Source organism: Lolium perenne, chromosome 2 (assembly GCF_019359855.2).
Source record: "Lolium perenne isolate Kyuss_39 chromosome 2, Kyuss_2.0, whole genome shotgun sequence".
NCBI classification, from domain to species: domain Eukaryota; kingdom Viridiplantae; phylum Streptophyta; class Magnoliopsida; order Poales; family Poaceae; genus Lolium; species Lolium perenne.
The window spans coordinates 304,137,724-304,157,274 of NC_067245.2; the positions used below are offsets into that span (position 1 = coordinate 304,137,724).

Below are 19,551 nucleotides of genomic sequence, written 5' to 3' on the forward strand. Positions count from 1 at the left end.
TCTCTGCTAGATAGCATCAACTGCTCCTCCACCTGATCATGTTAAACAACCACTTTGATATCCTCCAACTGATCAGGTGTTAAGCAACCACTTTGAACACATACAGTCACAGTTCTCGTCAACCGCTCCTCCAATTGATCACATGTTAAGCGACCACTTTGATCTGTAAACTCATGACCTCCAACTCTTTCAGTGTTACAGGTGTCACCTGGCCATATGTTTGCACTCCATTCACTTGTCGAAGGGCATAACTCAGAAGTTCTGCTACGAAGAGAGCAGAAACCACATATCTACACTACTTAAAAAGAACGAAGGTGTTCCTTATTCTGCCAAAACCCTAATACGGCTAAAACTTTCGTCGTACCTTCGTCGCTCCACCTCTCCCGAATGCGCCGACAAGTGGGCCAGTCCCCACAATTCTCTCTCCCGACAAGAATTCCTCCACCCTCTCCCTCTCTCGTCGGCTAGGGTTCCATCCTCCGCCGCCGCTCCCTTGCCTCTCCGCGCCGCGCCATCGTTGACCTCAAAATCGGGATCCCCGCGCCACGCCATGGAAGCCCCATCACCTGAAGACCGAGCTCCGCATCTTCGTGCCCGACTCCGCATCTTCTCCGCCGCCGCTCTGCGCCCTCTCTCCCATGCTCGTCGCGAGCCGCCGCTGCTTTTCCCTCCCTCTATCCCTGCCCGCCACCTCTCCCCTCTCACTCCATGCCCCTGCAGATCATTGTCTTGTCTCGTCGCCCTTCTTCATCGTCGACAGCGTCGCCACAAAGGAGGAGGGGGTCAGGATGAGGAAAAGAGGGGTAGCCGCCGAGAGGGACACGTTGTTCAGTTCGTCCCACAACTGCAGGCGAAGCAGGGGCAGTGCTCTCCGCCCGCCGTTGTGACGGACCTCGGGTGAGCCTCGAGTTCGACTTCCGGCGACACCCGCCCCAAAGTATCTTCCCCGGTAAGATCTGTAGGTACCTACCGCCATACATTCTTATCCGCAACGCCGTATCCCTCTGCCATTTGGGGGGGGGGGGGGGATTGATTGCCTCCGAGGGCAACAGAAGGAGGTCTTCACATATCACCAGCCTCTTCTTCATTGATCGATGCTAGGGGTGGGTGTAGCAGAATATTTGTTGCAACCAAAATCCAGAAGGAGGATGGACAAGCTCGTTACACAAGTGCCAACAGTAGATGTGCCTGCACTATAGAAAATAGGGCAACTGCTCTAATCTTCCTAGGTATGTGCATCTCTACTTTCTTATCCAAATCTGACTGCTTAAGAATTCCTCAATAATACAGAGTTCTGCCCGATGCTCACTTTTTTCTCTACACTTTACAAAAATTTATGTAGCATATACCAAGGTAAAGGTTTTGTTTTCACTATAGAAATGCTATTGTTCGCTGCTTCAGATACAACAAATTCTAGAATAATTATTCGTACATATATCACAGTCTGGAATGATTTTGTTTAGTGGTATAATGTGGCGTTCTAATTTATCATGTGTCATTGAACTTAGTTGCACCATTTCCATTTCGGTGCGGCTTATACAACATGTGTACTAAGAGATGGCACCTTTTTGTCCTCATTTTGTCTTTGCGTTTGCTAAACCAGCTATGATTTGGTTTCTTACGTCAGATGAACATGTTCGCTTTTCATTTACAAGTCATTCGAACTATCAAGGTCTAATCTGAACTGGTGAGAAAGAAAGTAGTAACTGCTTATAAAATGTGGTTTTTATTGTTGGTTTGGAATCCTATTCTCATGAAAAGTGTTTACTTGGTCAGGTTTAATAGTATTGCTGCTGGAGTGGTTTTGTTTCTTTGGATTTCAGCATCTACTGACATTGGTAAGTACCTTGCACTTGTCCTTGTTTGATTAATTAGGCAATCCTCTGGATTTCCGGTGCCATGTTTTTGTGTACTAGGTGCATTTATTTGCTTGGTTATAGTGGTGTCTCAAACTTTCTGCTTAAATATAGTATTTCTTTTCTTGATGCCTTCACTGGTTGTGAATTTGTTAGCTTCCCTCAATAGGGTGGATAATGAATTAATACTTGTGACCTTGTGATGTAGTGCTCAACAAGATGTTTAGACACAGTAGACTAGCATAGTATATAATATATACATCAATGTATGGTTAAGTCTGACCAAGGTTATTGTGACATCTGAATCCCGTGCCATAGGTCATAGGTGGTTGTTGCCGGTGGAAAATAGGATAACCTTTATTCTTTTGGTATACTGGAAGTAACATGTAAAATTATTCTTGGCCCATTTCAGTCTGAGCTTATCCCACGTGCCTTTTAGGGTAAAGAACAGACAAAATTAGTTCTTATATACCTTGGAAGGCTCTCCTCAATTACTATTGGGTAATAGCTTATAAAATTCATACTAGGTGCATCACCCAATAAATTCACAGCGAATTTCAACCTTGCTTGTAGAAAATTTACGTTACTATACTTGTAATGACATTATTTCAGCATTGGGAAATGATATCTGGACTTTTGTCGAGCTTGCAGCTTGATTAGGGTCAGTGTTACAAGTGCATTTGGTGGCTGGGGAAAGGAGCAGAAATCTTGGTTGGTTTATCTTGAAGCTGTTTTGAGTTTGTCAGTATTGCATACTCCTGCCAGTGTATGCTTGCTTAAGATGATTTCTCTTCTGTGTTTTGCCTTGGTGATGTTGCAGTTAGCGTGAAAAATGGCCACCTCAGATTCAGAGATGTCTGTCAAGGTATCTAATCTACTTGATTGCTCAGTTCTAGATTGGTTGTTAGTACAATTTGGTTCTTATACTTTGACTTATGAAGTTTCGACTATCAAGAATCATGCCAATCTATATCAGTCAAGGTGTAACTGAACATTTTTTTTCCATAATACTATGTTGTATATGCAAACTTGTCCTTTAAGGTGCAGTGATTTATTCTTTAATTCAGGACAATTTCACTGAGTTAATTAAAATCTTGTTTTTTCATGAAAAGTTATACTGTAACACAAATTGACTTTAGTGGTAAATAATATATATCGATGCGAACACTTTCCTTAATGATCAAATAATTTGCATATGATCGATTAAGTATCTGGACAAATCAGCTCTTAAAGAATCCTTAGTCTTCAGGGTATACAGAAATTAGCTCTCTCTCTCGTCATCGGCTCGTTGGAGGAGAATGGGATGGGGAACCACGCTGGGATGCAGAGAAGCGGGAGCTGGCGGAGGCGCTTGTTGAACAGGAGGGTGGCCACGAACACCCATGGTAGCCTGCTTTGCGCAGTCGGAAGGAGTTGCCAACGAGGACCAACGTGCCTCTCAAGTAAGGACTCAACTTTCCCCTCTCTTTCTTCAGTGATTTTGGTCAAAATAATTTGCGGGCACGATCTGGTGCTGGTTTTGGCGTGAGCAACTATGATTTGGGGCCAGATCCGTCGGTGGATTGTTGGATTAGGAGGGATTTCAGGGTGGATTGTGGAAAAATTACGTTGCTATAAAAACTTGCAGCAATTACCTGCCACAATCAAGGCCATTTTTTCTTTCGAATGAATCGGATTTGGGTCAGCATTTAAGTATTTTTTAAGATAATTAGTACGTGCTCATATTTGGCAGGAGTTGCTCTCGAAAAAGTTGTTTTTTTGTCAAATGGGTTCTTCTCTGGTGTCGTAGTGCCGGCACTGTTTATGATCTATGAACCAGTACATATTCTGTGCATTTTGATTGACACATGGTAGCTGAATTAGAATTAGTAATGAAGCTCAGACTGTAACCCGCCAAGTCTCAAAACAGGAAGCATTTCCGAGGGATGAAAGTAATTCATGATGCTATCTAGAACTTACGAACTTAGCATAGCCTTTGTTCTAATTTAAACATGGGCACCATTTATTTTCTCGAAGACTGAGCTTATCACTTCAAGATCTATGAATCTATAATCATTACCCAACTTCAGGTTCTTTCTATGTTCGTTTCAGCTTTGAAAAATAGTTGTTCTCTATTTGAGCTACTAACTCGAGTCCTTGCTATGTTCGTTTCATGTATTGCTCGACAGTACTGCTTAATGTTCCATTGCTTAGTGACATGCTCTGTATCTACTTATCTACATTTTAGAATCATTTGCGTGTCCCATTATAATGACTGATATTTGTTTCCTTGACTACATAATCGAAGTTGGTTTAAATTATTGGCTTGATTACAAAATCTGTGGCGATAGCAGTTGTGTCACCACACACCACTTGTAGCTGATTTTCTCTCCCTCAAGAATGGTATTAACAGTGTGCCTGCCTGATACCACAAAAGGTGTTTTCTCTTTGGTTACTTTAAAATATGTCAATTAGTTTTCATTTTGGTTCATGCTCATGCTACATATGTATGCTGCTCTGATATGAATTGCACATAATTCATTTTCCTGATCCATTTTGATGTTATGTGTGATGATAATATTGGACCCTTGATCGGCTCATTTCAGGTGTGAAAGAGCGCCAACACCATCTGCCTACTCTATGCTACTGATGCCCTTCCGAGCAACTGGAGCATTAAACATGTATTTCCATGGTTTTCCTGATCGCTTATAATTGGTGACAACGCAGTATGGCTCCAGTTCAAAGTGTATCATCCTGGATATGTTTAGATTATTGTCAGATGTAGTAGAAAATTTAAATGATGGATAAATAAGAGGTTCAGTTTCTTCTTTTCCTACTGCATTTTGCATGCTAATAATCAGCCCGTATAGATATAGTGGTGGGAGGACTACTCCCATATATGAGTATTGGACTTTTTCTGGTTAGTATGTTCAGTTGCTCCAGCAAAACTATGCAAGTTTCTTTGGTTGGTGTTAAGTGGTTGTGCTAATGTAGTATATGTCTATTACATTTTAACTTAATTCTACCTGGAGTTTTGTATACATTTGTTGTAGGCTTGCAACTTAGTTGCATCCTTTGGGGCAATGAGTCACGCACACACTGATTGTCACCGCCGCGCCTGTCCTCCCGCTGGATGCATCCTCCCTGTCGACGATGCAGTCGCACGGGTCTAGCGCAGCCGGACGCCGATAATAGGCTTACAGTTCACCGTCGTTCTTGATTCAGGCCTTTGATCAGTGGATGTTGTGTTGGTAGTCGCCGGCTAGGTCGCCCGGTCGCCCCGCTTCTGCATCTGTTAGTCGGCATATACTACCAAACCATGGAGATGGATAATGCCGGCTTCCTGCCAGACCTACATCACTGCAATAATTTCCATCCGGTTTTGTTTTGTATTGCAAATTTCCGTATATTGATGACATCAATTTTTCAGCAATGCATTGTTTGTCCTACAAGCTAATATTTCTTTTGTGGTGTGACCTCATATTTTGAGCCCTGGAAAGAACAAGATCCAATCATAAATGATGGCTTAGTTGGATCAAGATCATAAACTAAGGTAAATCAATACCCTTAGCAAGCTATTTTCTCCTTTTCTTTTCCATATTGCAATATTCGTACATACATGTATTTCCACTGTCTAGATAGTTTGTGCTTTTTTCCTTCCATCGTTTGTTCATATATGATAGTTCTGATTATGAAAGGATATAAAAGTCAATATCCCCATTTTTGAGCTGTTGCAACAACCTACGTTTTGTAATTCAGGATTCAATTCATGAATTTGCAAACATAACATGTACCTACAGAAGTATGGAACACATCATCAGGCCAAGCGCTCTACCTAAATGGAGACCTACCTAAGCGGAGACCGATCTGTAGTTTTGAAAAGTAGAGCGTATTGGCAATCTCCTGAGTCCAGTTAGCCGACTTTGAGATGAGTTGAGAGATAATAATTAAACAAGAGTAGCTAGGCTACTGTAAGAACCTGCCTTAGATTCCTTGAAATACAAAACGGTAGGAAAAATTAAAATGGTTTTTATGGGAGGCATACCAAACTGGGACTTCTAAAGTACAATGGTGTACCTAAAAATACAACAACAGTATCTTTAAAAAAATGTTTCCTGAAGTCTTCCAGAGCACATAAGAAAATTCAAGTTAAATCCTTAAGGTACTACTCCAGTTACAAAATAGAGAAGTCAAATGTGAGAACTTTGGCTACGACTGGTCCAAGTTACCACTATTTGACAGTACATTTCAAGTTACCACTATTTGCACCAACTACTGAAAACATCTAAAATAATAAATTATTTTAATCAGCTTTAGCTCAAACAGTGTCTACTATTTGAAGCAATCACAGAACAAGATCAAATGTAAGTATTTTCTATGTGATGGATCATATGACAAGAAGCTACTACGTATTACTGGAAATTCAGGATTAGTGTGAAAGCATGTACCTAGCCCGACCAATGGCAGGAACCATGAAAAGCTTTGAACCGGAAAAATTGGAGTCTGACATATTTGTAGTTCATGATAAACCAATTGGTAAAATAATAGTAATATATATCCATGCATACTTACTTTTCGCTACCCGTCGAAATAGTTAGTTATTTTCAGCAACGAAGGCTATTTTTCTTGGAGAGCGTACAAGTCCTGAATTTATAATTTGATAATATTTGGCGAGAGCTGATCCAACGTGGTATTATTAATAATAATTTTTTATTTTATGAATTTGTATTCTGATGTTTATGTATTTCATTGAAAGGTGTATGCTGCTTAGTTTCCAGTTGAGTTCTCCATTTTGGCGAGAGCTGATCCAACGCTGCTAATGATTTGTCTCATGGAGAACCCATTGATTTTGTCTTCTCCATCATGTTATACTACTATATGACATGAGACATCAAATTGTTATATATGACAGGAAACATCAAATTGCTGGAGATGTTAATAGTTTAATACTTGTGCCAACATTGTACATATGGACTCATCTATCTATATATGTGATGTCTTTCAGATACTTGAAGAGAACAACCGCCTCTTTACACTTATCTTTTGGTTTGTTGCTTTTGAAAGGTTGGTTGTTCCGGTTCAGCTACAAGATCTCTAAGATGAAGTGGTACATTTTTTTTGCTAATATCATACCAGAACATTTGTTGAATTGACATGATTTAAAATATCAAGTTTGTGACTAGCATACTGCCAGTTAAATGTGATTCAAAATATGTGACGTGATATTAACTTGTTATACAAGTAGGTATCAGTTCTCAAAAAGAAAAATACTAGGTATGATCAAATTGCACAATATTAGTATTCTATTCCCTTATTTGTGATAACTCTTATCGATGGTGGTCTTACGCTGGATGAGCAGCTAGGCGAAGAACTTGGTTTTGGACAGCGAACAGTCCCAAAACAACGTTAATATGAGATGATATGAATTGAAGAGTTTAGGGAAACCCAGAGGATGGTTTGCTGGGTTGCCAATTTGCCTTGCCGGTGGCGACTCTCTTATCTTCACACTTTTATATATTTTGGCAACTAAAGATACTTTGAGCCCCGTGGCAACGCACAGGCATTTGTACTAGTTAAGTAAAAAGATACATTTAATGCGTTTACCACTAAACTAAAATAGAACCAACAAGGGAACTCCAGCACTCTATGGAAATGCAGAACAGGTTTTTTCCTTCAGCAGGTATCCACATTCACAAGCACAACCGTACGTGAACCCATCGAGTCTACTAAACTATATATATGCCTAGCTACAGTAACTAAGTGATTCCGGCGAACATCGCTACCAGCAACAAGTGAGCACTCTATTTGCATCTCCCTACTGGCCCTTTTTATTCCTTCTTTTTACTGAAACTGGCTCGATCCCTCCATACATATCGAGAATGGTATTCCTCACCACCTTCATCAGACCACCTTTTGTTCGCAACAGTCTATAGATCCCGAGCCAGTAGAGTCTGCCATGCTTCACACCAACAGCTCCGTCATAGACCATTGTGAAATACATATAGATGTTGAGCGTCCTGAGATCCGACAGATATTTGTGATTACATAAGACAGAAGCAAAAGGGTTCACAAAGCTATCTAAGAAAAAAAATTAATCGAGAAACAAATGCTTTGCTTTATGGGATATCAACCTTTGCTGAAGGCACAAAATTCCAGTAGTTCATACACAAACACTAAAATTTCAGTAGCTATAGTAGTTCTGTACAGTGGATTCAGCAAAAGACCCTGTTCATTGGACACAAGCAACAATTGCTGCTCTACAGGGTGCTCCAAATGCTTGTCCACCCAACAGATACTAAGTTTCTACGCATGAATTTGACACCCATGCCCCCTAAATCTATGCTGAGAAGTTAAGAAGGTACTATTACCAGGAACTGAAATCAGTAAGAAACATTCGAAAGGGTAATGATGAATGCCCTCTCAGATGAGGCCTCTGTAAGTTGTACATTTGTAAACTCTTGATAATTCACCCGACAATCCAGGACTTAGGGACACGTTTTTTTCGTGTATATGTGAAAAAATGGTGAAAACATATGATATGTCTTGCGCAAAAAAACATAAGAGATTAAGTTAATGATTTCTCATGCAACCATAATATGTGTGCAGATTTCCAAAGGCCCTCATATGAAACAGCCACCATATTTCACTTAGTCGGTCAGCTATCAGTTAGTATTGTCACAAACTTAACTTTCTTTACTTCTACAAAAGAAGCGGTTGGCAGTGACAGTCCGCCTGCCTCTTTCTTCTATTGGCAGTGACAGTCAAGCAATTTAAGGGGCAATATCGCCGCAGGGAGGCTGCGGTGGTATCCTAGCCTAGGGCTTAATAGGGTTGAAAGAATACTCGTATCAACAAGTTGGAACTTTTCAGGAAGTTCATCTCCAAAGAACTCCAAGATTAACTGTCCTTGGCCCGGAGCAATTTGAGGTTGGGTGATTCACCGGGAAGTCCTTCCCATGTGCAAACAACTGAGGACAACGTGCCCATAAAAGACTAGAGAACTGCCAGGGGTAACAAGCCTGGCCGGTGGGTGTCGGGGTGTTTCCACACCTCGAATTCAGTCCGTTCCACACCCCGTCCCGAGCAATTTGAGGATGGGTGAAACGGCCACCTGCGCAAGATTAGAGAGCTGCACGCGGGGGGGGGTCTAGCAAGCCTGTCCGGTGGGTGACCGGGGTGTTTCCACACCCCGTCCCGACTGCACGATCTTCTCATCCAACAGGGACCAGTCTTTCCTCGCACCGGGGGTTCTCCCCCATCATCGCCGTTGGTTCCCTGGAAGCCTCCACCCAGATCCCCATCCTCCACCTCAAACGCCCCTCAAGCTTACGGCCACCGCCACGTTAGACCCCATGTCGCCCTACTCGCTGATGTTTCATTCTCTCCGCCAGGCGGCTCACCGGCAGAGCAAGGGCAGCTGAACCATCCTCTTGGTGGCTAGGGCGGTAGAGCATTAGTTAGTCGGGCGCCTCGCATGGGCCGAGCAAGGGATCGCGAGGCAACCACCTTCGTGACGCCTTTTCTTGCTAAGTCACAAGGGTACTTTAGTATATGATGTTAGCATGCTGGTGGACACATCAAAGAAGGTAATATGGCCTCTTATATTGAAGTTCCCTTGAGAAGGAAATGACGAAGAGCAATACTAAATCTACAAGGATTTACATATCAGACAGAATCCAGGTTACCGACGTGCCCAGCTTTCAAAAAAAACAACGAGATTATGTGTGCTGAATTAATTGTCATCCATATGTGCACTTTGGTTTCCGTGCTCAGAAAATTTACGAAGAGGCAAAAAAAATTCTTACCAAACTGGTGTTAGGAACAACTTCATATGGAGGAGCACCTACTGCTAACCATGGTTGGTTCTGTCCTTTTGTGGAGCTGAGTAGATTGACAATTATGCATGCTTATGGTCAATTTCTGCTGCAGTGTGAGCATATGTGATTTGTATACACCGAGTTAGAATTTATATATTTTTAGTTGATCACGCTATACGCACCAATTTTGTATTACCAAATAGTGATTGTACATGCATCTTCCATTATTTGTTGCTTCACAACAAACATTTAGCATTGGTTTACATAAACATGTACATGTATTTAGAATCTTGGTCCTATAGAGCTGGCCTCTAACTTGTGTATTATTGCAGTAGTGCAGTTGCACAATGAGATAACATGCAACACAAAGTATTGATTGGTGAATATCTCAAAACAACTCATTTGTTGTTCGGATTTCTGTGTAAATCTATTATTGGTCCGAGAAGGCTCAGTTAAGGGACTTGCATCATTTGATTCATAAATCAGGGAAATTTTGATGACCTTCAATAAATACTATAACATCAAGAGACATCACACGCCAGCACACGCAGGGTGACATGGTGCTTTGATGTGGACTGTTCAGTGTTATTCTTGTACTAGGTCTTTATGTTGTCATTTGGTGTTAAAATGTTACTTTGTGTATACTTGATCAATTTGCTATCAATCTTTTTTCTATTCAAATTCTAACTAGCGAATATCGCAACATTAGTACTCCCTCATTCCCAAAATATATGGCACGAATTGTTTCTCACAGTCTTTGATGCATAATTTTGACCACTAATATATACTAAAATATATGGATTGAGAATGTATAAATTGTATTGTTGCATTCGTCTTTCAATTCTCTTCCATTTCATATATATGTATACAAGTTTTGTGGACATATTATAAGTATAAATCATAGTCAAAGCTGTAAGTTGATGACCAGGGAAATTTAAGGGCACCATATATTTTGGGACGGAGTGAGTACCAATTATTGCAGTACAAACCGAGAAGATTATATTTGTATTGGAAGCAAATGGGGCATTGGTGGTGAAGCTGGCCAACGGAGGAGTACAGTAGTGTGGCACAAAAGTTATAGATACATCCACATCTAGAAAAAGTTGTCACTTATTTATCGATGCAGAGAGTAGGTTGCTTGAGAGTCAGAGGATTTGAACTATTGCAAACATATATAGTGAGATGTTGTATTGAACATATTTGACCAGAGTACACAAGTGATTGTAATTCAGTTCATGTTTTAAACACTCATTCTTTCAGATTGAACAAGGTTGGGCCGGCTGCACTGCTCCAAGCCTTATCAACTAAGCCAGATTTCACAACGCATTTTAACAATCTTTTTTATTTGTTGCATGGATGCTTGACATCCATTTTTTACTTATGTTATTGTTATTATGATCCATTTTCGTGCATCAACCTCTTACCCTTGAACATGCAAATATATTTTGTATAGTCTGCAAATAAGAATTGTAATTATATTAGGGGTTTTCTGATTTATTTCTGCAAGTAAATTACAAATAAAGAAAATGTGAGGGTTGGAAAATAATAATCAGTACTAGTCTAGATAACTTTGTACATGTTATAAGAAGTAATAAATTAATGAAGTCCATTGCAACAACCTAAATACACTACTTACAAATATATATGTCTCGGCAGAAAATATCGTAAGTTTGCAATCATTACACTATTATTCAGATTGGCCTGAAGAAATTAGCATGAAATTTTAGCAAATAAAAAAGTTCTGTACAGCTTGTTTCTATTTCAATGGCATTGATTAACTATATTTGCATAGCAGGAAAAATATGCTAACAATGCATCAATTGGAACTTTTTGTTCAGAATACACATGAATTGGAACTTGTAACTAATATATCGCGCATCAAATATGAAGCATCAAAGTATGGATATTTCTCTCTAGATAATCGAATTCTTATGGTGCAACACTTACCAGATCAATTCAACAAGAAAACGGTAGAGCCCCTATCAATAGCAAAGAAAAACATATAAACATTAATTAGTAAAGCATCTAACTACACAAACTTCCTAGAGAAAGGAGTATGTCGAACATGTTGACACATATTTAGGCGGAACATGTCATACCTGAAAAGCACTATTATCTTTGAAAGACAAAACAAGTAGGAGCACTGCAGCAAAAGAATGGGAAACAAATCATATCAAAACAGGTGCAAAACTACCACAAAAAACTAAGTGTAAATAAACAAATACATAATCAGACCATGTAACTTGTCCATGTGCATTCTAATGTATTATTGGAGCAAAATAGCAACTCATGAAAAGAAAAGAATAAGTATGGTAAACTGAAGTCTTTTGAACTCACTTAGTTGTATCCTTGCACATATGCTAAATGACCTCCCATCTCTTTGCAAGTGGGCTGACAAAACACTTAACTTGTAGAAAATATATCCAAGAACAATGTCCATGAACAGAGTAGGTGTTGTTTTGCAGAGTTGGTACAACCCACCAACAACAAACAAAACGCCTGCATGGACCACAAGATATTGAGTATCTAATGAGCCATATATTTCAGCTTACCCGCTGAATGTTGCATTATCAGTTTATAGATAATCAAGAAGTGTACAACTTAAGATGTGGAATTGTATTCTAAGTTAAAAGATACAAGTGTATAAAAAATAATATCATGATATTCAGTGTTAGTAAATGGGCTAAATAGATACTATAAAGTTATCTTGATTGGACGTTTTCCCTTTACCTGAGAGGGTGCCGGCGTGGAAGCTGCGGCAGCGGAAGAAATTGCCAGCGGCCACCATCTCACGCAGCGTGACAAGGACGGATTCGAGCGGGGCAGTGACGAGGGCATTCCATATAGCATCCAGTTCTTTACTGCCCTGACCAGCTGGAATACAATCGGCAAGAGGGAAAAACTCGCCGTCTTCTTCGAGCAGCGCCTCCATCCACCAACGGCCAGGCGGCATGGGTTCCGAGTCTGAGTCCAAGTTGTGGGGGTACCTCCAGACAGTAGGGGCGACGCAAGACAGCCTCGAGCAGATCCCATTGTTACGGTTGTTGCATCCAAGGAAACTGGCGCTGCGCGACCATAAGGGTCGCCTGGCGGCGGAGGCGGAACAGCGCCAGAGAGAAGATGACATGGTGGCTGAATTGATTGCCATGTTTGCGCTTTGGTCTGGAGATACTTTAGGCTTTTGAGGATTCGATCTCGTCAGCGGAGGCTGGGCGGCGGAGGGAGGGCAAAGGCGATGAGGGGGCGGCGGGGGCGGCGTGTGGGCGGGGAAATAGGGCAAATAGGAAGAATGCCGGAACGAGACCGTCTGACGTTATGAGAAATACTGCAGAGGGACGTCGATGAATTTGGTTTGTCCATTGGGCATCCGACGACGGCAGTAGGTGAAATCCCCTGAAAACAGATAACGGATAAACTTGGGGAGCTAAGGGCGTCCGGATGGGTCGAGCCGGACAAAATCCCGGCCCAACGCGGGGACGCACCGCAAAAGCGGACGGCCACGGCGTCCGGAACGACGCAAACCCGGCCCAAATCTGGGCTAGGTTTGCGTGGCCGCGGATGGCACGCGCCGTCCGCTCGCGTCCGGGCGCTGGTCGCCTCGTCTCCCTTGGGCCCACCTGTCGGTGACCCGGGAGGCTATTAAATGGGGACTGGAGGGGATCTGGCCCTCCACTCCAGTCCACACTCCACTCCCGCAGCGAAACCGCCGCCATGGCCCCGAAGCGACGGTTCGCTTCCGAGCCAACGACGACGAGGCGAGCAGCAGCCGCCGTCGTCCGCCGGCGCTGCGGCCATCCGGAGGAAACCGAGGCGGCCTCCACATCTGAGAGGCCGCCCGCGGCGGCGCGGCCGCTGCTGCTCGAGCCCAAGCCAGAGTCCTCGGAGGAGGACCCCGACCTCCGCGCCGCGCTGCTCATCTCGGCGGCGGAGCAGGACGCGAAATGGTCGCACCTCCATGCGGCCATTCGCACCTCCGAGATGGAGGAAGCGACCCGACAGGCGGTGGAGGAAGCCGAGGGCTGGGAGCTCTACGCCCAGGCCCACCAGGCGTGACGGGAGGAGGAGGAAGCGGCGCGGCGGGAGGAGGCCACGCGCAGCGCGGAGGAGCAGCGGCGCGAGGCGCGCGGCGTCGGGAATCTCGACGCCGCGCGGAGGAGGAGCGGCGCCGGAAGGCCGGGCGTCGCGCACAGCGGGAGAGAGCGGCGCCTCGGGGAGGAGGCGCCGCTCGTGCACCGCCGCTACCTCGGGTGGCTCCGAACCCCCACTCGGCCTGGGAGGAGGCCCTGTGGTCTCCGTGGCCGGAGTCCCCGGCGCGGTCGAGCCACAACAGTGCCTCGCCGCCCGGGGACGTCGTCCACGACGACGACGACGCCAACGACGCCCACAGGGGCTAGGCGGCGCACCGGCGGCCACCGCGCCGCCGACCAAACCCTAATAGAGGGTTTTTAGTTTAAATTTTAAAACCCATATAGGGGCTTCTTTTGTTAGTTATTTGCCCGAAATAGGGCTATGTACAAATTTGCCCAAAATAGGGCATATGTTTAATCAAATTTCGTTTAAATTTGCATTTTTTCTTTTGTTTTGGTATTTCTCCGATTATGCGCTGCGTCCGCGCGTTGGGCGCAGCGTGCGACCCAAACGGACACGCGGACGCGGGCCGCTGTCCGCTCGGCCACCCAAACGGCCTAAAATGGACGGCCCAACACGTCCGTTTGGGTCGCGCGGTTGGAGATGCCCTAATACTTGAACTCGACCATTTGGGCTGGCTGGCAGAGACACCGACATCTACACCTCGTGGTTGTCCGCAGCTCCGACGAGCGCAATTGACCATGGTTGTTCATCCTGGCATTCTTAACCAGCGTCAGCTTTTTCCTCCAAAGTCGGCGTCCTCTCGTACGGCCTGAAGCTGGGATGAAGGGATGCCAGAGGTAAAGAAGTGAAGAAGATAGGATGAGGGAGACATGCACAACTTCTTTTTTTTATGGGAGAAGAGTTTTGATTTTCCTTTTATTTAGTTTCTTCTTCCAAACTCTAGTTTGTTTTTTGTTTCTTTTTTCTCTGCTGCATGAGTCTTAGAACTTTAGGGGACTAAAATTTGGAAATGCTGTAAGTGTTTCGCCGGTAAGGAAATCGGGAAAACCCTTTCATCTATATAAAACATATTCTTCAAGCAACGGAATACATGTCGAGAAGGAAAAATGAATTGGACCAAACAACCTAGCCGGGCCTCTTTTATTTTTTAATCTTCGAACAACAGTTTTGATACAACCTTATCCTACTTACCACACATGATAAATAACAACTTCTACTTACGATTTGCATGCTTCATGATTTAGAACATTCCTAGTACTACTAATTTGAGTGGAGCAGCTCAAGGAAGAGAGACTTGAACTCATCCATTTGCGCCTGTTGGAGTAGTGACACCGACACCTGTACTCCGAGGCCATCCCTTCCACGCATCAGCGCCACCTGACCGTCGTGGTTCATCCGGATGGGCTCGGTTCGCCTTGGCTTTCCCCACCCGAAGTCGGCGATGTCATACGCCGCGAAGGCCGACGAGCCAGACACGTTCATTAGCCGGTCCCATGAGGCCAGCATAATCGGGGTCAGGTGACTTTGCTGGTCAGCAGGATCCCTGTTCATCCTTCGGATCTCATCTTGGAGGGCCGCGGCGGCGGTCAGCAGGGCGCGCGGGCGGCGGAGCTCTCGTGCAGGGAGCATCGCGAGGCACCGGGTGAGGCAGACGCCGATGTATCCTCTGTCGACGGGAGGGTCGAGACGGTCGCGAACGTCCGCGAAGAAGAGGAGCGGCACATCGTCGTCCAAGGGAAACTGCTTGCACCTAGCAAAGCACGTCCAGGCGAGCGCCGTGACGACGACGAAGCTGGAGAGAGAGCGTGTCAAAGGTGCGTCAAGGGCTTCGCCTAGATGGAAGATGTGCTGCTTCAGGCGTTGGATGTCCGGCATGTCCAAGGTGAACGTCCGGCGGGTGAACCGCGGGCGGTCCTCTAAGAACAACGGTGGCGTTGTCACCTGTGCGTGCGCCGGTACAGGCAAGGGTCAAACGTAATGTTGTGGGATTCCTCAACGTACATACTGTAAGAACGTACCAAAGGCAGATTCGGTGCCCACTCATGGAAGATTCTCCTGGCCTCCTCCTCCTCGCCACGGGGCAGCTTGACGAGCGAGCGGTCGAAGGAAGGTGTCAACGCCGGCGTTTCACCCCGGCAAGCACTTGCCCACGCTTCCACGAACGTCCACAACGACCGCCCGTCCGCGACGGCGTGGTGCACAGTCACCCCGACAGCCGGCCACGCCGCCGTTGAACCGCGTGGCCTGCACGGCGAGCACGGCTGTCGGCAGCTCGCTCATGTCGACGTCAGGAACGAGTTGCTCGAGCACGGGCAGGTCGTGCTCCTCGTCCCGGGCGAGGCGGCGGACGTCCGCGTCAGACTCCGCCACGACGAACTTGACGCTGTCGGAGGTGGAGCAGCTGATGGCGACGTCGCCGGTGTCCTTGAGGTGGACGAGCTTGCCCGCGAGCGGCGCGAAGCTTCCCAGGGTCACGGCGAGGGAGGACCGGAGGGCCTGCAGAATGTCCTCGAAGGGCGGCATGTCGGCACCCTCGTAGAGCAGGACGTGCTGCAGCACTGGCATGATGACCCAAATTGCCTCCATCGCGGTGAGCTTGATCGGCTCCAGCGGCAGCGCGGCCGTCGCCGGCACATTGACGTAGCTCGCGTGGATTACTCTCACCGGAGACATGACGACGAACTCTGGGGTGCTCCTCTCGCGCTGAGCTCGGGTGTATTCTTAAGGCATCTCCAACGGAGCGAGCAAACGACTCTGAGCCACCGTTTGCGTCCGCCGGCTTGAAAAATAGGTCAGATCCCTATTTCAGTGGGATGACGCAAAGTGACCGGACCGTCCACGTAAATTTGGTCCAAATATGCGCCAGGTTTGTATCTCCACGAACGCCGCGCGGTCGCGAAAAGTGCATGTTGATTGCATCCGGGTCCGATCGACAGTGACTAGGTAACCATAATATTTCTTTATTACTATTGATTGGCCAAAAGGACCATCTTACAAAGATAGTTAGTCGAGTTAACCTAAAACTACAACTCGCCATCACGTGGCATACCACGGCCTGGGTTAATCGCAGTCGCGCGGCCTACTACTGGCCGCCGGAGGGGCCAGCGCCATCATCGAAGCGGGAGCGCTTGACGCACTCCGCGCGCCGCGCACGCTGGCGATCCAACATCTCGTCATGTTGCCTGCGGCGTTCGAGGGCCTCGAACAGAGAGGAGTCCCACTCGACTCTCATGGCCATAGAGTTGGCCGCCTCCGCCGTCGCTGCCTCCGCCGCCGCCTGGGCCGCCGCCTCGTCCGCATGGGCCGCCTCTGCGTCCGCCGCCGCAATGCCGCCACCGGGCGTGGAAGCGAGCCCTGTCCCTAGCCGCGTCCGCCACGGCTTCTTCCCCGGCGGTGATGGCGCCTGCCAGCTCCCGGTTCTCCTTCTCGACCCGCGCGGGAGAAGGACCCCTCAATAGGAACGAATCCAGGTCGGAGCACATGTACCCCCGAGCCATGGCGACCGCATAGCTGTGGGCTTCCTCCTCCGCTGCCCGAGCCTGACGATGCAATGCGTCTCCAGCTAGGGTCTCGAAGGACGCGGCCAGAACCAACTGGTCGCCACCGCAGTCGAAGAGGGTGGGTACGACGTCGTCAGCGGCGGCGATGTCGTGGGTGACAGCGTCCGCGGGTGGGGCCGCCGGAGGGGCCGCCATCGCCGCCTGCGCCTCCGCGAGCGCCGCCCTGGCCTCGGCGAGTGATGACCCACAAGTTGAAAGGATCGTATGCCGCACCTAGAGGGGGGGGGGGGGGTGAATAGGTGCTAACCAATTTTTAGTTCTTTTTCAATTTAGGCTTGACACAAAAGGTAAATTCTCTAGATATGCAACTAAGTGAATTTACCTATATGACAAGGATAACAACTAAGCAAGATATAGAGATAGAATAGGATAGAGGTAACCGAGAGTGGAGCACGCGATGACACGGAGATGATTCCCGTAGTTCCCTTCCTTTGCAAGAAGGTACGTCTACGTTTGGAGGAGTGTGGTTGCTACGAAAGCCAAACCAACAGCCACGAAGGCTTCACTCAGATCTCCGGTGAGCAACGCCACGAAGTCCTAGCCCACTTCCACTAAGGGATTTCCTCGAGGCGGAAACCGGGCCTTTACAAGGTTCTTGGGGCACACATCCACAACCTAATTGGAGGCTCCCAAATCTGTTACAACACAACAATCAACAACAATATATCAACACAAATCAACTAGGGAACCAAATAGGAACACTAGCATGAGATCCCTCAAACAAGAGAGGGGGAAATGAAGAACGCTTCGGTGAGGATGTAGATCGGTGTCTTCTCCTTCGAATCTCCAAAGATCAAGAGCTTTGGTTGGGGGAGGAAGGAGATCTTGCAAATCTTGTGTTCTTGAGGTGGCTCTAATGGTGATGAAGCTTGGCAGATTTTTCTTGCAATGATTGAGCAACTTGTCCCTTTGGAGGAGAAAGCTATTTATATGGGTGGAGCTTTCAGATCTGACCGTTGGGGACGAATTCCACTAACGCCGGAAGTTCCGGCCAGGATGGCCGGAAGTTCCGGCTTCCACCGGAAGTACCGCTCGCTCGGACCGGAACTTCCGCCCTTCATAAAAATCCTGCAAAGCAAAAGAACGGGCGGAACTTGGGCGGAACTTCCGGTGGCCGGAAGTTCCGGCCAAGTTCCGGCCAAGTTCCGGAAATTGGCAAATACCTTACTGGAACATACAGAGCCGAAAACTCGGAATTCCGGAACTTGCCCGGAAGTTGGGCGGAAGTTCCGCTGGCCGGAACTTCCGGCCAACTCCACCGGAACTTCCGCCCGAAGAGAAAAGCGAGCACAGATCGCAGAGAAGCTTCGCTGAAAAATGACAGGCCGGAACTTCCGCCAGATTAGGCCGGAACTTCCTGTGTCCGAAAACCTGCAGAACTTCGTAACAAAGAAACCAATACACCGATCCAACATAATTTTTGATGGCTTGTACCTGTCTATATCAACACACATAAAAATATACATAGTGTTGACGTCAAACACACAAAACCCAAAAGGGCGGGAAATGTTTTTTCAATCTCCCCCTTTTTGGTGTTTGATGACAACACAAGTATTTGCAAGGAATAGACAATGTAAACAACAATGTGAGAGATATAGAGGAGCTCCCCCTAGATGTGAGCAATGGTACATAAGAAGCTCCCCCTATATCTTGCATCCATCTTCCAAAGGTTAGCAATACAACATAGTGATAAGCATATGAATAATAAGATCATGCACACATAGATAACCAAGGAAGACTCACATACGGAGTTTACCATACACAAATAAGGTTCCAAGCACATAGATAGAGTTTACAAACCAAATAGCTAAGACAAAGTTCGACACCATTAAGATAACTAGAATCACAAGCAATAAAAACCAAAGCCAACACGAGCTTGTGACTCCCCCATGCAAATACCCACCGAAGAGCACCCTAACAAGGTCTCATTCTCCCCCTTTGGCACCAAAGCACCAAAAAGGAAAAAGAGAATCTACGCGTCCCAAGGGTCGGCGTTAGCCCAGCCGGGAGGGAGGTTCGATGAAGCGCCGGGGTAGGGAGGAGTGTGCGGAGGAGACTCGATCTCAAGACCATCTGGAGGGAGAGGCATGCCATGCTGAGAGACCCACTCTGCCTCCGGAGTGATGTTCTCCTCGGATCCGGGAGGAGACACTTCCACCTCAAGTGCCCTCATGATGCTCTTCTGACGGAGCCTTGACTTCTTGGCTTCAACATGCTGCTGATACTGACGATGGTTGACTGCAGAAG

The 19,551-nt window shown here is 46.3% G+C and overlaps 1 protein-coding gene, 1 long non-coding RNA gene and 1 pseudogene across 6 annotated transcripts; 1 reads left to right on the top strand and 2 right to left on the bottom strand.

Annotated features, from left to right (window-relative positions):
- The first annotated feature begins 367 nt into the window (after positions 1-367).
- On the top strand, positions 368-4,665 carry LOC127336978 (uncharacterized). 5 transcript variants are annotated; one of them, XR_007873590.2, is made up of 7 exons: positions 368-949; positions 1,102-1,687; positions 1,777-1,838; positions 2,508-2,567; positions 2,677-2,721; positions 3,106-3,298; positions 4,442-4,665. It is a non-coding gene; the product is annotated as an uncharacterized lncRNA (long non-coding RNA). The 5 variants fall into 5 exon arrangements; XR_007873593.2 differs by having other exon boundaries at positions 381-1,229; positions 1,604-1,687; XR_007873591.2 differs by having other exon boundaries at positions 382-1,229; positions 1,628-1,687.
- A 2,802-nt stretch (positions 4,666-7,467) lies between these two features.
- On the bottom strand, positions 7,468-12,908 carry LOC127330844 (uncharacterized). Its single transcript, XM_051356922.2, has 5 exons — positions 12,383-12,908; positions 11,990-12,151; positions 11,752-11,795; positions 11,600-11,631; positions 7,468-7,852 (listed from the first exon to the last, which is right to left on the bottom strand). The coding sequence occupies exons 1-5, from the start codon at positions 12,798-12,800 to the stop codon at positions 7,651-7,653; spliced, it is 858 nt and encodes a 285-aa protein (XP_051212882.1). The 5' UTR covers positions 12,801-12,908; the 3' UTR covers positions 7,468-7,650.
- A 1,960-nt stretch (positions 12,909-14,868) lies between these two features.
- On the bottom strand, positions 14,869-16,475 carry LOC127336976 (phenolic glucoside malonyltransferase 2-like; annotated as a pseudogene).
- Between the last annotated feature and the right edge of the window lie 3,076 nt (positions 16,476-19,551).